General features: G+C 32.1%; 2 protein-coding genes across 3 annotated transcripts; one reads left to right on the forward strand and one right to left on the reverse strand.

The window, feature by feature from the left end:
* The first annotated feature begins 9307 nt into the window (after nt 1-9307).
* Nucleotides 9308-10005, forward strand: LOC129877298 (uncharacterized). Its single transcript, XM_055952777.1, has 2 exons — nt 9308-9668; nt 9752-10005. Exons 1-2 carry the CDS (start codon nt 9382-9384, stop codon nt 9768-9770), a joined length of 306 nt encoding a protein of 101 aa, XP_055808752.1. The 5' UTR covers nt 9308-9381; the 3' UTR covers nt 9771-10005.
* A 504-nt stretch (nt 10006-10509) lies between these two features.
* Nucleotides 10510-18180, reverse strand: LOC129876087 (mitochondrial adenine nucleotide transporter ADNT1-like). Of its 2 annotated transcripts, none has more exons than XM_055951396.1 (9): nt 18054-18180; nt 17752-17958; nt 16719-16767; nt 16243-16406; nt 15485-15522; nt 13371-13483; nt 13154-13267; nt 12358-12702; nt 10510-10836 (listed from the first exon to the last, which is right to left on the reverse strand). In XM_055951396.1, exons 2-9 carry the CDS (start codon nt 17910-17912, stop codon nt 10753-10755), a joined length of 1068 nt encoding a protein of 355 aa, XP_055807371.1. In that variant the 5' UTR covers nt 17913-17958; nt 18054-18180; the 3' UTR covers nt 10510-10752. The 2 variants fall into 2 exon arrangements, with proteins under 2 accessions (XP_055807371.1, XP_055807372.1); XM_055951397.1 differs by having other exon boundaries at nt 18041-18180.
* Nucleotides 18181-18632: the final 452 nt, after the last annotated feature.

The following is an 18632-nucleotide window of genomic DNA, read 5'->3' on the forward strand; positions in this document are numbered from 1 at the left end:
AACTCAATATTTTTAAAACATGAACTCAAATAAATAAAGTTGAATAAACTCACACTCTGTCTGTGACTAATCTATGAAGCCTCTAAACTGAGCATGAATGGATACCGAACAGGCCAAACTACCTCAAAATATTAATAATAAAAGACTGAAAGTAAATGACTAAAGAGCATGATTGTTTCATCCGTTTAATCTCTCTGACCCTGGAATTTTAACATATGTACTTGGGCAATTGAGAAGGATTACTCTATAATTTTTTTATAGTATCAATCGGGAAGGGATTTCCTAACAGAGCAGGATCAAATTAATTTTCCATTAGTTGAGTACGCCTAGAGAAATAGAAGTTCCAAAATTTCATGTAAGGCTTAAATCCTCTTTTTTACTGTCAAAATAGGGTGGTAGTATTTCACTACCGGCATTTCCTTCCTTGCATCTTAAAATTGTTTAGAGACGAATAGGTAAATTGGTATCTATTGTAACGACATATTATGTTTTAATGACATATTCCGTCGTTATTCGAAAGACACCTATCTTGAGGGATCTAAAATTATTGAAATACGCTATCAAATTAATTTAGGTGACACAATGAAAATTTTGGAATTTGATGATTCGAGTTGACGTCACCCTAGAGCGAGAATTTTCCTATTATGGCGCCTCCGTTGTAGCAGCTGTCGGATCGCCTTGGCGGGATTGATTAGATCAGAACCTAGAAAACATGAATTTTATAATTTTACTCCTCTTCAATTGAAAAAGGGATGAGTGTTACTCCAAAAACTCACCTAGACCGCTCCAAGCTTGAAAATAATGGAGAGGAAAGATTCATGCGTAAAGGGGGCAAAACTCATGATTCCGGGCCTATTTCTAGTAGAATTCACCTTCACAGAGTTAGAAGTTTGAGTTCAAACTTCTGCAACAATTGCTTGACGCTCAGATAGGCTAGGCTTAACTAAGTAGTTAGACCTGTCTATAAATTTATAATATTGTTATAGATTGACTGGAGATTTCATACCTAGGCCTTCGACACGGAGTTTGAATGGCTGGAAACATTTGGGTATTGCTGTTAGGGCAAAAACTTACTGAGTAGGTAATGTTGATCATATGACTAGCGTGATGTGTAGTTTATGATTGTTGTTAACCTCCAAGAATTCTTATTGAGAGGGTTTGATGAAGCCTATAAGAATTAAGTGTAAGAATTGCTTGGTTATAGCGGAATTTTGGGACTCGTTATAATCAAGGGGAATAGAATGAACGGGAAGGATACTAATTCTTGGAAATAAGGAAGGAAATTCCCGGTAACTAAGGTGTACTCCTAACTAGGTCCAGTATCAATCTTTACGTGTATTTATATATGTGGATACGTTATCTGTTTCACTGTATTACTTGTACAAAACATGTTCAGAAAATAAATGGATGAATGTGAAATGATATCTTGTTGTCAATCTCATGCAATGAACTTGTCTTGATTGCATGTGATCTTACAATTGTGGTTATATTTATTGTGGTTGTGATTGTGTGATATCAGTGATTCATTGATTGGCTCGCGTACCACAAGTAGTACGGATTATTCGATTGGCTCGAATACCACGTCTGGTACAAATTATTAGTTGGCTCAAATACCACGCCTAGAACGGAATATTTATCGATTGACTCGAGTACCGCGTGTGGTGCTGGTTACTCTATGGTTAGCTTGGATATTATATCTGGTACATGTTGATTGTGTTTCAGTGTGTTGATTCCCCGAGTGAATCGGGTGTTATTTATTGTGATATGATTAGTGCGTATCGATCCATGAGTAACCGAATTACTGTGTGTACCTTTCAGATTTAAAACAAGAGAGGTAAACGTTATTTTTAATCCTTACTTTTTTATTTTAAAAATGAATTTTGATTTAATCATTTTTTTTATTTCTTATTATTTGCGGGACTAGACTGTTGTCAGCGCGAATTTGATTTCATCGCTTATTTAGAGTATAACACAAAAATCAAAGATAGTGTTAGACGTGTCTTAAACACTATTATTAAATTGATGTTTTTAGATTTTATTTTGAAAAAAATGTATTCAATTTTAATTAATGTAAACTTCAATATTTTATTTAAAGTTCTTTGTAGTGGTTGTGCTTAAAAATTCTGTTTTTTTATATTTCATTTCTTTATATTATTCTCCAATTATTTGTTTACATAAATGAAGAAATCTCAAAACAAAGACTTTTGTTTGTGGCGAAAACATTTGAACTAAAACTTGTTTCACTATTATTAAGGTCATTCAGATGATGGTAAACATTTTCTTCTACTGAAATCATGGAACTTTAAAAAAAGATAGGTGAAAAAATATTTGTAACTTGATTATCGATTAAGTAAAAGTCTATTATGCAATACTTAAATTACCTTGATCATCATTGAAGTATGAAACCAAAAACACAAAAAAGTACTTTTCACCCTTTAAGATATATTAACCATTCCATTGAAGTAGGGCAAGTGGTGCTGATCATGTTACCCAACTCCTCTAATATGAAGTACAAATAAAAGTAAATAAGTTGGTCATTTTCCAAATGATAAAATAATCATTTTGAATTCAAACTCATTCCTGCCTAACAATAATATCTAACTATAGCAGAACAATGACTAGTTGGTAGGATGTTTGGGTATCAAAATGGGCCCATAAATGGGCTTATTGGATTGGAAAAAAAAGAAAAAATTACTTAATTGAGTGCTTTTTAAAAATTAATTACTGATTTTAGCGATATTTTTTATTTATTATCATTTATAGCAATATCTAGCAATATTATGATAAATCTATACTTGTATTAAAAGTGAATTATGCATACAATATAAATGTATTATAGGTGTTTTAAAATATATATTATGTTTGTGTAGTAAGAAACTAACATAATATATTATAAGTCTATTAAAATATGTGATAAATGTATTATCCATTTATAAAACTTGTATTATATATGCTTTATAAATAGTTCTCTGCAATATGTATTAAAACTGTATTATAAATGTATTATAAGTGTTCAGTGAAATTATTTTTTTATTGCTATAAATGGTAAATATTTTCTTAATATTGTATATTTATGTAAGTTTCCCGAAAAAAAATTGGTTCAACAAGTGGATACGAAGAGAAATGGATGCTCAAATTGGTCGAGAATATTGATGATACATGGTATTTAATTATAATTTGATAATTAATTTTTATTTTTTTAATTGAAAATATAACATTTATTCACATATTTTGTAAGACATAAATTGACATATATAAATTATTATACGTTATATAACAACACAAATGTTTAGATCTTAGGTAAGTTATTGATTGAAGTTTTGAAAACTTTTTCAAATTTGTTACACAAACTATCAAAATTATTGTAGAAGTATTTAAAATAAAATGTGAAAACTTAACCTAATTGAGTATGCCAAATAGAATATTATTTTTATTTGTATAATATTTAGTATTACTTTCAATTATAAAAATAGGTTTAAATCTTCACTATTGTAGTGATTATTACGCTTTAAGGCATTCACAATTAAGACAATTTCTTTTAAAATTTAATTATTTAATATCTAGTTAATCTAAGCTTAAAATGTCTACCGATAAAAATAAATGAATCATGCTTGCAGTTGGATTTTAAATTAAATCTTCCATTCCAAAGAATATAAATAATTAGAAATTGTTGCACAAATATATAGAACTAAGAAAAGACAAAGAAAGGAATCACATTTTCTCTAATTATTGGAGGTAAAAACTTCTTTATCAACTACAGATTTTAGGCAAGTCCATTTTGCAAGAAAATCATTAAAAGTCACACTTTACCCTAAACAGAAAGACAAAGTTACATAAAACAGACTAGTTAATGACAAATCAATCCAAATTTATCATCTTCAAAATTTTCAAACCATTTAATTAGGAATTCATATAGTCACTCCTAATAATTTGGGATTAGTGAAGTGTTGTTATTTCATAATTGTGTCAATTTATATAATTTTTATTAAAAGGTAAACTAATTACTTTATATTCCAGATCCAGTTTATGCGATAAAAGATCATACCTTCGAAAAGGTTTACGGATAATAAACACATCACTGACTGAATAAGAAAATATAAAATTATTGAGAGATACGTTGAAAATGTAATATAGTCTTAACTTCAAATTACTAAGCTATAATCAATATTTATAGATATTATTATCGAACTTTATAAATGTGGATTATACAATTGAACAATCACAATTATTCAAAGGTCATTTTATCCACAACTATACAATTAGATTAGGGTGTTTGAACCATTACAAAAAGCAAAAAAAAAAAGGAATTCATAATTAATGAGATATAGTTATAAAAAACTATTATACGCCATGTTATATAGATCTAAAAGATGGATGATGATAAAAAGTAAGTGTAATTTACATAAATCTCATAGTATTAACTGTTAATTATATTATTTCTCTACTTTTTTTAAAATTATAAAAATTTCTTAAAATTTATGAATTTTGAATACATAACTGAATTTTCGGATATATCAACAAACATCTGGATACATAGGGAAGGGATGTATTCGAAAAAGGAGGAATGTACCAGAGACAGGATAAAGATGTATCAAAGAGGGGATAAGAATCCGGATACATAGCGGAGGGATGTACCCGAGAGGAGAGTAACATATCAGAGAGGGAAGGAATGTATATAAGAGGGGGATAAGGATGTATCAGCGAGAGGGGATTTTTGAAAAAAAAATAAATGGTAAAGAATTTTAGAGATTATAATAAAATAAGATGTGTATTTAAGTAATTTTTTAAAAAACATAAAGAGGGTCTATGATGATTATCGTAAAGATAATAAGAAAATATATTAAATTGGTGGACAGAAACTACCCTTATTATTAGGGATAATACACAAGTACTCTCTCAACTATAATCGAAATCGATAGGACACACCTTAACTATACATGAGTCCTATTACTCCTCCCCCTCCCCTCGAATTATTTTAAAATGTAATAAACACACCCTTCAGTGCTGAGGTGGCATAGAGAGTATATTCATTCTCTTGGAGGCATGTGAGAGAGGAAAAGAAGTATTAAAATCTAATTAATTAGGACGTATGTCCATTTTCAATTGGACATTTTCATTATTAATTAATAAACATAAGTAGTTAACTTTTAATTAATTTTTTTTTTCATTATGGAATAGAACCCAATTTTATCATTTTTAGAAATATAAATATTTTTTTCACAACATTTTTAAACTGCCGGTGATTTTTTTCAGATATTTCATCAATTTGTATAATATCGGAAGAATTTTTTTGTTTTTTATATTTTACTGAAACACTTAACATGAAATTCAAAAAAAAATTGCATATTAGAGATTTAGTTTAGGCAATATATGGTGAGCATAATTTAAATTAAATTCTTTTTAAAAAAAAAAAAAATTTTAATTATCCTCCCATTCATCAATTATCTACATCATATGTCAACCTACTCCAACCACCACCCCTAGCCCCACCCTCGCCCCAGCCCTCACCCCCACTTCAATTGTTCGTTGATATAGCACCCCCACCCTCACTTCCAACCCACTCCAGTTCCGGTCGATTCTCCAATATAGTGACACCTCGCCTCCTTCTCTTCTTTTTCCAGTTACTTCATCTTACCCAAATATTTTTTGAATGAGAACAATCGTGTTTCATAACCCAAATTCATTCAACAAAAGGACCCCAATGTTTAATTTTTCTCGAATTGGAATTTCAATTTTGGGGTAACTTCTTCGATTGAGATTTTAGATCAAGTTTTATGAAATTTATTTTTTACTTTTTTTGTTAGGTTACAAATTTTAGTTGGACACAAGAGATCCAACATTTTAAATTCAAATTGAATAGCTTGAGTTTTTAACCATTGGAGTGTTATTTTGTGGTAGATTTGGAGGTAGGTGATAAAATATATGATTTTGATGGTAGTGAAGGAATGAATTTGGAGGTGGGTTACAATTTTCATGGTGGTTGCTATAAGTTTTAATGGTGAAAATAATGGGTTTAGTGATTATGGTGGGTGTAGTGATAGTAATGAAGGAGGAGGAATTAAATGACATGAATTTTTTAATATTTTTTTTTAGATTTGACGATTTAGTGACGTGACACTGACGTAAGGATGATGGGGAGGCGAGTGTAAAGCACCTCCCTTCATGTGAGTGATTATATAGATTTTAGGATGTGTTTATTACACTTTAAAATAATTCAGAGGAGTAATAGGACTCATGTATAACTAAGTTGTGTCCTAGAGATTTCGGTTATAATTGAAGGGAGTACTTTTGTATTATCCCTTATTAATATAATGGGTCAAGTTTTTTGTGTAAATAAAATAGGATAAATTATACCGAATGGCCATTCAGCCATTTGCATTACAAAAAATTTAGCCAAATTTTCAAAATTACTGAAATTGGTCGAAACATTCTTCTTCTCCCTTTCCATTTCACCATTAATGGCTTCTAACCTTCTTCTTATTCCTTTCCATTTCGCCATTAATGGCTCCTCCTCCTTCTTCTGCGTAGTCTTCTTTTTCTGCGTCGTCTTCTTCTTCTTCGTTGTTTTTTCATTTTCTTTAAAATTTAACGTACCACAAATGTGAATTATTTCGAGCAAATGATATATCAAAAGACTTGAAACATTGATATGATTTCATATCTCAAATTTGGGATTGTTTAGAGGTGATTTTGAGTTGATTGAGATTGAATAATTAGTGTATATTGCATGTATAGTCATTGTATACTTCATGTATAGTTAAATTATATTCAACTTTTTGAGTGTATCATAATATATAGTCGGCATAACTCATATATAGATGAGATATATTATATAGTCAGTGTATACTTTTTATAACTTTTGACAAGCTATATTATTATATAATCAGTATATATTTTCTACGATTTTATTATTAATTCAAGAAAGTAAGCAAAAACTCAAGGACACTTTATAATTAATTCAAGAGGAATAACTCAAGCTGCCCCTAAATCTTTTTGTGTTTTGTAGTTGAAAGCAATATCATCAAATTTAAATGGGGAATTTTCGCATCTAGTCATTCAAAAATATCTTAATTATGTTTCATAGCTATAGCTTCCTAATTACAAGTCATAACTATAGTTATAGCATCGTTTGTATAATTCGCACAACATTTGTATACGTTTGTATAATTTTCTATACAATTCGTAGTTTTTATATAATGTTTCTATATTTCACTATACAATTCATGCACAACGTTTGTATAATTCGCTATACAATTTGTAGTGTTTGTATACTTCGCTATACGATTCGATTCGTGCATAGCGTTTGTATAAATCGCGTGAATTATACAAAACTCAATTGTATAATCGCGCGAATTATACAAAACTCAAACTGTAATTACAGTTAGATGTTTGTCGCGAGCCATAATTAATTCAAACTATAGCTATGTTACCTAATTAACTAGTATATATTTTCTTATCCGCATAATTTTTCCAATTTAAATACCTTATTTTAATTATGAACCTACAAATTAGATAATTTTAATTCATGTTATATTAAAGAGGTAAGTGTCAAAAATACACTTGAACTGTCCTTTTTTTTAGTTTCATACCTAAACTATTGGTAGTGTGAGTTTCATACCTAAAATATTACTTATTAGTTTGAGAAACATTATTATTTTTATTTTTAAAAAAATAAATTAGACCCACCCCATCTAACCCTCTGCTAATAAGTGATAGTTTAGGTATAAACTCACTCTTTTAATAGTTTAGATATGAAACTCCCAAAAAGAAATAATTTAAGTGTGTTTTTAACGCTTAACGCTTAATGCTAAATCATAATATAACTTGAAAATTTCAATCAATCAAGCATCAGAAAATTGAAAAACATTGTCTAGTATTCGGCCATTATTTTTCAATAAGTGTATATCACGACTTACGTATCATCATACCATGACACATATAATTACAAAAAATAAATACTTAAAATTATAATTATACCCTTGAGTGCCAAATTAACTCCTGTGTCTTCTTCTTTTGAAGGTAATAATCATGATTCTCACTAGGCTTCCCAATCAAATCAAACTTTTTTATCATATCGAGTAGAATTGAAGCTGAGCAGATCTAAATGAAGACATACACTGATTATGCTATAATTAATACGGAGATTATGATTGAGTTTTAATAGACAAAATCTCCATACTAATCACCAGCATGATCGGAATATGTATTCCGTATATTAGAAAGGACTAAAACCAAGTTGAACATAAATATATTTTTTGATTCCTTATATAATTTTTTTTGCAATTCAAATTTAAGCTGAAAAATAATTTTTTGATTCTTTATCATAATCGTACTTATCTTCAATTTGAATTAAAAATAAAGAATTAAAGATAAATACTTTTTAAATTCTTTATCATTATCTCACTTATCTTTAATTTGAATTTGAGTTGTGAAACAAATCTTTTATGAATATCTCTTAATTCTTTATCGTACTTATCTTCAATTTGAATTAACAATAAATAGTTAATGAATTTGAATTAAAGATAAATATATTTTTAATTCTTTATCATTATTTCACTTATCTTTAATTTGAATTTGAGTTGAGAAATAGATTTTTATGAATATCTTTTACTTCTCTATCATTATCAAACTCAAATTGAAGATGATCATCTTTTTAATTCTTTATCATTTATTTTGTACAAGTAAACATTATTTAAGCAAACTATTATACCTACTTTGAATTTTTTAATTTATTGTTTACCTAATGCAATCTGACTTTGTATCTATATCACATCATTATACGTGTTTATTCACTACGTGATTAATTGATCAAGAAGTCAATTAATCTGATGGTCTATTTTTATTTGACCACTATATTAAAAATAAATATCTATTTTTACTTGTTCAGTTTGAAAAATCAAGAAATTATTTATCATTTTACACCTATTTTACCCTTATTATTAAGTATTAATCAATTTCAATTCATCCCCCAATATTTAGATGATACTAGTAACTCATAGAGTTGTAAAATTCCATTTTGTTTATTACTTCTTTAAGAAATGTATCAAATTAAACATGGATAAGTAAATATGAACGGACAGAAAATATTTTTTAAAAAATTATGGGAGGAAAGAAAAGAACAAAAAAAGAAACCAACCAAATCTATTAACCAAACATCTGCCTAAAATACATGAAATTGTGGTTATTGTTACATAAAAAAGAAAATGATGGATGAGTAAAAAAGAGTTTTAACACCACATACTAGACCTATATATAATTGTCCTTTATTCCTCTTATGGTTCCCAAATCTTAGTTACTATTACATAACAAAAAATACATTTTCCTACGATAAAAAAATCTATATACATTTTCTACTCGACATTATTATTTAGTGAAAAATAAATGGCTGAATCTACGACTAGGACGATCAAGCTTGAAGAACAATTAATGGATATAGAAGAAGAGAAGGTTGATGAGAAACCAAGAGAATTGTTTTTAGCAGAGCTGAATCTTGTTCTTATTCTCTCATTTTTTTCATTATCATCTGAAGAAGGAAAATTAGAGATCGATAATGACAAAGATCACAACGTTATTTCTAAAATAAATTCCACAAAACGCGGAGGAATCAATAAATACAGGGCTACTGAACATGAATTTCCCAGGTTTCAAACCAAGATTAAGGATTGCAGGTAATTGCAAGTCACGAATAATTTTAATCTTGGTTCCTTTAATGTTGTTTTAAAAGTAATCAAGATTCTCTCTTTTCATTCAGACACTGCAGAAGAATGTGAAGAATAACACCTTTGGGGTAAAGAAAGCAGAAAGAAACTCCCACAAGAAAAAGGTCTATGGATTGATGAAAATGAAGAGAGGCATTTTGTAATCAAGTTTACAAAAGCATTATGCATTTCTACTTTTAATACTTTGATATTTTGTTTCAGCATTTTATAGAGCAAATCATTGTAAGGCAGGCATAGCAAAAAAGTAGTAGATAAATAAAAAAAAAGTTTTGTAGTCTTATATAACCACAACTAAACAATGTTATTGACAAATCTAATGATGTTTTTACTCTTCAGTCAATGTATATTTGGTTTTGTTCTTATTCTACAAAGTCATTTACCCCATTTTCTATGTTTTTTCACTTGGCATTTTGGGACCAGACTAGTTCGAAGACAAAAAGCTTCCTACTAAAAAGGGCTCAATCTCAACTTCTAGTTAAGAAGAGAGGGTACTTTATCACATCACCCACCACAACCTTGGTGGTTGGTCATTTCCCTTTATCCAAGAACAACCACTAGGGAAAGGAATAAATGGGTTTATCTTTTCCATCTTTATTCTCAAACAGCTATTTCAACAACTAAAAGGGCCTGCTTCTCCATGGAGTTTGCAGCTAACACATAGATATATACTATTGGCAGGACCATCATTAAAAATGAGCTACAAACTGAAAAGACATTATAAGAAGTGTACTCGTTAATTCCAAAGAACTGATCATATAGCCATAAATAAGCTGTTGAAAACACATGAATATTCGTATTCTCTCACTAACAAAGGCACTCAAATTATTCATTACACTATTCTTGATAATCTTCTTATTGACAACACAACTAAATAAGCAAAAACCAGATACATTAGGAAGTTCTAAACACAGGCTAGAAACAGGACTCTAAATTCTCCGTCTAGACTATGTAACCACCATGTTATTATAACCCTTTGTATCCTTGCCTACAAAATTATCATAAGAATGAGAAAAATACTGGAGCTTCTCTTTCATTAGTCAGAAATTCTGATCTCAACTCCCAATAGGTCCTTCACTTGCTCATACGCCACGAAAGCAATAGATATTGAAGGAACAACCTGAACAACACAGCACCGTCAGGATGAAATCAAGAAAACTAACATGAAAAGGGAACAAAAAGTTATTATGAAAAAGGAAATAGAATCCTAGTAACCAGTAGGTCACAGAAAAGAGGACTGTAATAGCCCCTCTTTTTGCAGAAACATACGGAGAAGGTGCCATCCAGCACATGATCACTCCAACCCTAGCTCGCATTCGCAGGGAATGATTTTTTTCATAACCAAGAATCACCGAGGGTTAGTGACGCACTATTTGAAACTCACCGATGATAGGCACACCCCTTTACCCTGGAAGGGAAGGATTTCATGCTCAGAGTATCCCCTTAATTTTATTTATCTTGGATCAGTATTCAGTGGCAAGCAATTATTAAAGAAGAGCAGTTCTCTAATTATACTAATTAACTGAAGCATATCAATATTCCATTTCTATGTGATGCTTGATACTTTTCGCCAAGCATAAGAAACACTAAACTTGTTTGAACTATCCAACTAAGCAGAAAATAATGATTTCATAACAACGATAAAATTTAGCACAAATGAATAATAACCATCTTTTATACGCAGAACTCAATGCTCTACAAGGCATCAGATATCCTCCAGGAGTATCAGTGGAATTTAATTTGCCATCCTAGTCTGATTTGGCAAAATTATCAAAGCAAAAAAAGCTGATAGTTGCTGATTCCCATAATTACACAAATTAGTATTTGGGAATTCATAATTAACTACTTCTCCTTCAATGATAAACGGGAAGACATTTTAGTGTAGAAGTGCATACAATCCACAAGATAGCAATGATGAAGAATGTCTTATAAGAAGCACAATTAATGTCTACTCAGGTGCAGTAATTCTTATTTAAGCAAGTAAAAATTCAATTGCAACACTATAATATAGTAAGTGAATAGGTGCTCAACAACTCCAAGAACTTAAGCAACTAATAACACATATCAAGGGACTTGGTTTGAAAAACCAAAAAAAAAAGGATAAAAGGCTGTACGTGAACTAGAAGGCTAAGCTGCTTGGACTCGGGTGCGGGTGCTCAATACGGATGTGGATATAGAGGTCGAAACCTTCATGATCCAAATTTTAATTTTAAGATTCGGATGTACGGATACAGGTATTCAGCTAAAAATGATTCAAATATCCAAAATAGAGTTATATATCTAAATTATGAGACATTATGTGGAAAACTTACAAGATATTTTGAGGAGAAATATTGATCAAGAGGAGAAGAGGAGAATCCCAGAAGAAGATAAACGGAAAAGGACTGGCATAGACATTTCTATATAAAAGTCATTATATTTTCTTCAATTTCACCTTAGCTTTTGTTTTGATTACAAAAATCATAGGTATATTGTCTTGAATTTCTCCGTTAACTTTAGTCAAAGTACCCAAAATTGATTGACCAAATCTGGTACAGATCCCACACCCACACTCGTGCCGTGTTGACACAGGTGCGGCATCGAAAGTGAAGAGTCCGAACAACTTAGCTGGAAGGTAATAATATTGAAAAACAAGACTAACCTTCACTGAATTAGGCACTAAACCCTTGTACAAGGCTCTGACACCCTCATACTTTACGGTTTTCCGGAAAGCATCAATCATTCCAGTATACTCGAGGGGAGCCTTGCTCCTCCCATCACCAGTAACAATCGATGCAGCATGACTCCATCCCACCATCTGCATCCTTCTGCGAATAACATCAAGAGGGTAGGCAACAGTTTGTCCAACTGTTCCTGCAGCAGCTCCACATGCTAGCCTTGTAACAACACCAAGCTCAGAATTATCAACAAGACCAAATGGTTTTGTTTTGACCAACCAGTCTTTCAAAGATTCATATACAGCAAAATTAAGTCCCACATATGGAATCTGCAAACACCAAATAAAATAATAAGCATTCGCAAGAATGATTAGAACTCCTCACTAGTGTTATGTTTTCTTCTCTTTTCCTTTTCCTTATTTTTGGATAGGTTCCTTCTTTTTCCTTTCATCCAAGATTCGGGGAGAAGGGGATTGATATGTAACCTTTTCCTTGGAGAAATTGGGCTATAATACTAATTAGCTCATTGATTGTTGGTTAATGTTCTTCACCTTCAAAAGAGAATGGAACTTTTATTCTTCTTAGTGGACAACTTCTCAAATAAAGATACCAATGCATTTCAAGAAAATGATTGTCAAATTAATTCAAATATCTTTTCTTCATAGAAAACTTTGGCAGTGGAGATCTCTATTATGATACCATTAAATCTTGTGTGCATGGTTATTAAATTATCATAAGTACTGGTAACCAGTTCCTTTGATCCAGGGAACGAGGACTTACAACTCCTATGACAGAAGGAGTCCATCCTTTATACAAAGCTCGCGGACCTTCCTCGCGGAGCACAGTTGACAATGCATGAAACATTCCTCTGTATTGATAAGGAGAGTTCTCTGTCTGCAGATCAGAGAAGAGGATTTAGACAGCACCTTCGCAAAATAATACCCAGAGGAATAAATCAAAACTCAAAACATTTATTCTAAAGAATTCACAAAATTACCTGCACAGTGAGTCTTCCTCGCACCATATCCATTGGGTAAGTTGCAGACATGGCAATTATGCCAGCACAAGCACCAGCTCCGAGACGTAATAGTGGAGTGAGCTGAGCATCCTCTGTTGTAAAGGAAGATGAAAGAGTCAAATAATGCATTTCCATTTTACTATTAAACTAGACTGTAATAGTTTTTTTTTTGGGATAAAGTGCTAGACTGTAATAGTTCCATGGATAAACAACAAAACAAGTAAAATCATGAAAATGCTTTATCAACTAAATGCAGACACCTCTTAGAAAGAGCCTTTATCAGATGATAGTTTGTCTAAGAGAGCATAAGTGAGTGCAGATGAGTCCAGCAATTTAATGCACACATAAAGTTAGGGGATCCAAATGCTTTGGGAGCTTTTGTAATCAGACGATCCTCCTACCTAGGAAAAATTCTCAGTTTTCACATAAAAAATAAAGGTCAAAATTTCAGAACTCAAAACTGCCTCTTGTTCCAAGAAACTTCAGCAGCTGGCACAGGCAGCATATGACAACAGTAAGGAGAATTGAATGAGAAACAGACTAATATGGGTTTGAAACATCACTGCGACAAAAAATGTAATGCTAGGGTCAAGTTCATATTCTTAGTTAAATCGAGATCTTTGGATATAATAAAATTCCAGCAGATTTCCTTTTTGCAGTACTCAGATATTGTAGATGATTTACCGGAGGTGTGAACAACAGATAAATAGCATGTAAAGAAAATGCTTCCTCGGAATTAGAAGACAACAATGGTGAATTTTGTTTATCACATGGAGCTCAGCCCACAGTGAAACTTGACACCTTTTTTTGACAACTCTGTTTAGGGTAAAGGAACAAAATGAACACCTTTTGTTATACATTAAGGACCATTTGAATCAAGTAGAAGATATTAAGGACCAAAACAAAGCAACACCTATACATTAAGGACCATTTTAATCGTTTTCCTGCCAAACTAAGCAAGCACATGGTAAACAGCAAACCTAATGTAAATAAGCTCCGGGCGAACAACAACAACTACACCTCCATTTGATTATAGCCTTATGGATCTTCTACTTCCATTGCATTCTATTCTTAATTAAATTTGCATTGAATATGCAAGATCGCAAGTCTTTTGACACGACTTCCCTACATGTAATTCTACCTTCTCCCCCTTTTTAGCACCTTCACTAATATAGAGTGCAACATCTATCAATTGTAGCATTTAGAGGTCTATTCACGAAAAACAACCTTCTAGTTCTTCTCTTATTTTATCCCCAATAATGATACTTGAAGCCTACTTTGGACATGATTATTTCTAACTTTATCCAATCTTGTATGAAAACACACTCATCTAAATATTCCCATTTTTACTACACTCATCTTGTGGATATGTCGTGACTAGAGACACAACAATTACTCCCATATACAGATGTTCATCCACTATCATAACAGAAACAAAACTAGGACAGTAAAGGAGGTCTGCTTAGAAGGGCATTAACTACAAAGGCGAAGAAGAGACTGGTGAGAATACAGCAATCACTGAAATTTGGACCCACAATCTGAGGCATTATGCTTGAACTTGGTAGAGACCTAACATGAGACTCACTTTGTACTAAATGGCTGCCCACAACCCAAACTTGCATCCCTGTGCTTAACAGATTGGATTTTTGCCATCCAAACAGCAAATAGACATAATGTGAACAGTAAGGGCAATACACATAAATAAAGTGATAAACAAAGCTTTGCATTTCCAGCAAGCGAAGCAAACATTAACAGAAACTAAGTTTAAACTACGACTGAAGTCAAAGGAGAAACGAACTTCAAATAGGTGTCTGGCATACAAAACACAAGCCACAACATAGCAGTGTGTAATAATGTCTAGAAAGACAAGAACTATCCCTAACAGTTTTCTACAAATGAGTAGTCAGGTTTCCTCTCCCATGACTGGAGTCATCAATGAAATATCAGTCTCATTGAAGTGCAAACCATTCGAATGCAAGGATGGGGAAACGAAAATAAACACAGTGATGCCCCCCCATAAATATTCCCTGAATTTTCCTTCCAATGAGTAATCTCCATGACCAGTATATAACTTTAAAGGAAGACAGACATACCAATTCCAGTTTGTTGCCGGTACAAATATAATATACCCCTGTTCCAATATCAAGGAAGAAATCAGCAGAGGGGACAGAATGCTATAACAGTAAACAGGAAAAACAAGTTGGAAATTCAACAATCCTTTAGTGACATGAGACATCATCGATAGCCATCTTCAGAAAGTACTTCATGGGACCCTTCTCAAGACCTCATCTTTACCTTCCCTTAACATAATATTTTCCCCTATTACACCTAAATGGCCAGATTAGGTAATTACATAACTTGTCCATCTTCATAAGGAGGTTCATAAATTAGTTCATGTGTGCATGTATCACATGGTTACACCATCATAAATTCTCCAACATTCCTCTAACAGTCGGCTAATTTCGTTCCTTTTATTTAATATTTTGATAACATAATATTTTATTGATGTTTGGGGTAAGGAAATCCCCAGTATACCAAAAAGTAGGGAACCTACATTGAGCTCATTTCCTTTAGGATCATGAATTCTTCAAGAACAAGTACTATCTTTCCCTTTCTGGTCCTTTTTTTCTTTTTGTTCTTTTTCTTGGTTGAGTATGGAGAGGCCCCCTCCTAAAACGCACTACTAAACTGAAAAGATGAAGTACATTGTACAAGATCTATCACTACATCAAAGGTGAATGCTAAAAAATAAACAGTGAAAAACATATAAAAATGAAGTGGCCACAAGAACCATTAATGTGCATTGTATTATCTCCTACTGCTTATGTAAAGTCTATGATAGGAACATTACTTGGAAGCTTGCTCATAGCTGAAGAACTTGACTGCAGAGTTTGGGACGATCCGGGCACAATTGGTGCCGTTGCCCTTAAACAGTCCTTTGAACCCTTCAGTTCTCCAGATGTATTTCAAGCCTTGAATGGTGCCATTGTATTTTATGTTATGTGGATTTTGAACCTGCACATTAAACATCATCATGTTTACAAGTAGAGAACAAACAATTTAGATAGAACCTCCATCTAAGCACTGAGCTGAGATGAAAAACTCTTGTGGGGGATGCAGGATAAAAAAAGAGGGAAGGTAGGAAGTTTTAAATCCTAAAACTTTTTTATAAGTAGGAAAAAATACAGAGTTACAAACTAAAATATAGGGTTTAGTGCTCCAGCATTCAAAACTAGTATGGCAGGCAGGACGAGAGCTTATACTGCTCTCTTTTGGTAAAAATATTCAATAGAGAGAAAAGAAACAAGCTATGAAATTATACTTCACCTGTAGCAATATCTTCAGCCGTTCCAGTGGAGCCACAGCAGTTCGTGACCTGCAAGATGGAGAGTAGCAGTAAGTGTGTGAATTCAAATCCAAGTTTACAAAAAAATAAAAAGATTAGTCAATCATATCAAAACATTAGTCAGTGTAAACACTCATGTAGAGCAGGCAGCACCATAGAAATGAATGTTTCCAATAGAGCCTTACCTACTATAAAACAGGATACGATTTATAACCTTGGGTTCATCAGATAAAAACAAGATTATATAAGTAAACAAAGAATCTTAACATCTGGTATACTGATTTTGAGTCTGTCAAACTAGCATTATGTACTTCTTTTATCAGTTCAATAAAAGTTTGACCAGAACCAGTTTTAAAAAAATAAAAGCAATTCTTTGGTAAATTTTCTGCAAACTGACCCCAAAGATGACAAAGAACTGGTAGTAGTAATTACCCACTCATACAGAAGGAGGGTAACAACTCATCAAGAACATATCTTTCTACTCGTTAGAAGTATCTACTTATAAAAGGATACAGATTTCATAAATAAAATTTAACATTTCCATCCAAAGGAGAACAAAGAGAGCATCTCGAGCAGACACTCTCGATCAACAACTCATTCGGTGTCTAGTTAAGACCTGGACATAAGAATTCTAACAGACGCAAATAACAACAACTCTGCATCAATCCCCAGCAGACAAAAATAATCATAAATAACAACTCCAAATCAACCTCGAGAAAACAAAAATAACAAACTTCCATTTTCACGCATGTAATCTATTGACCAATAAGGTCTAACTAGCACAATTCATATTCTCCGAAGGAAGGGCAGTTGAACTCATACTTGTCATTCAGAGGAATCGCACCTCGGCAGTACTAGTCAGAAGTAACCACCAACAATTAGATCCAATTATTCAAATGTAGCCATAACTCTCAACATGATGGGAAAAAAAGCATAATACCCAGCAAAGTTTCTCCATTATAGTAGTGATAAAACATATAGAGTTAGTGATAGTATATAAAAAAAAAAACTTACACGCCTCCGGCAACACCTCCAGCAACAAGTGACTTGCAGATACTGAGGACAGCATGGCTAGTAGGCTTAATTTCTTCTCTAGCAAGCTTAGCCTCCTCAGCCAGGTTCACAATTTTCTCCACAGCTGAATCACTCGCCGCCTTCACATCCTCCGAAGCCATAAAATAAAACTAAAAAGGGAATACCTAAACCTAACAGCAAAAAATCCTACGCCGAAAAAACTCATCAGCCGATACTCAGTTTATAGATCGGAATTAGAAGGAAGAAAAAAACTTATGGAAATCCGCACATTTTCCACTGACCGTTTCGGTGATTCAACTCCTCAGCCAGCAGTTGCGGTGGTTGATGGAGGCAGCGACGGCGAGAGATCGATGGGAAATGCGGCGGATAAATGAAGGCAAAAACCTGCTCTTTATACGACGGCGTTCGCTGAAAGTGTGTTGGGCTTTAATTAATGAACTAATAATTAATGGTAATGTATATGAACTTGTTTGGATGTACTTATTTTAAGCAGCTTATAAGTTGAAAAGTATTTATAAATTAAAAAAAATAAGTAGGTACAGCTCAAATTATTATTTTTTGACTTATACGTTGTTTTCAACTTATAAGTTGTTTAAAATAAATCCATTCAAGCAAACTCAATTATTTATTGAAGTTTATTTTAAACACAAAATGACTTTAAGTTGGTCATTCAAACACTTAAAAAAATTAAAAATAACTTATAAGCAGCTTATAATTCAATCCAAACGGGATTTTATAAGCTACTTAAAATAAGTTCATCCAAGCAAACTCAATTTATTGAAGTTTATTTTAAACACAAAATGACTTTAAGTTGGTTAGCCAAACACTCAAAAAAATTAAAAACAACTTATAAACAGCTT

The sequence above is a fragment of the Solanum dulcamara genome, chromosome 12 (assembly GCF_947179165.1).
Source record: "Solanum dulcamara chromosome 12, daSolDulc1.2, whole genome shotgun sequence".
Classification (NCBI taxonomy): Eukaryota; Viridiplantae; Streptophyta; class Magnoliopsida; order Solanales; family Solanaceae; genus Solanum; species Solanum dulcamara.

Bases quoted from the DNA above. Each gene is read 5' to 3' on its own strand.
- LOC129877298 (XM_055952777.1), top strand. From the start codon at position 9,382: ATGGCTGAATCTACGACTAGGACGATCAAGCTTGAAGAACAATTAATG.
- LOC129876087 (XM_055951396.1), bottom strand. From the start codon at position 17,912: ATGGCTTCGGAGGATGTGAAGGCGGCGAGTGATTCAGCTGTGGAGAAA. The intron at 16,407-16,718 runs GTGAAGTATAAT...TTTAATGTGCAG, and splicing joins GGCTGAAGATATTGCTACAG to GTTCAAAATCCACATAACAT. The intron at 13,484-15,484 runs GTATGTCTGTCT...CCTTTACAACAG, and splicing joins CCGGCAACAAACTGGAATTG to AGGATGCTCAGCTCACTCCA.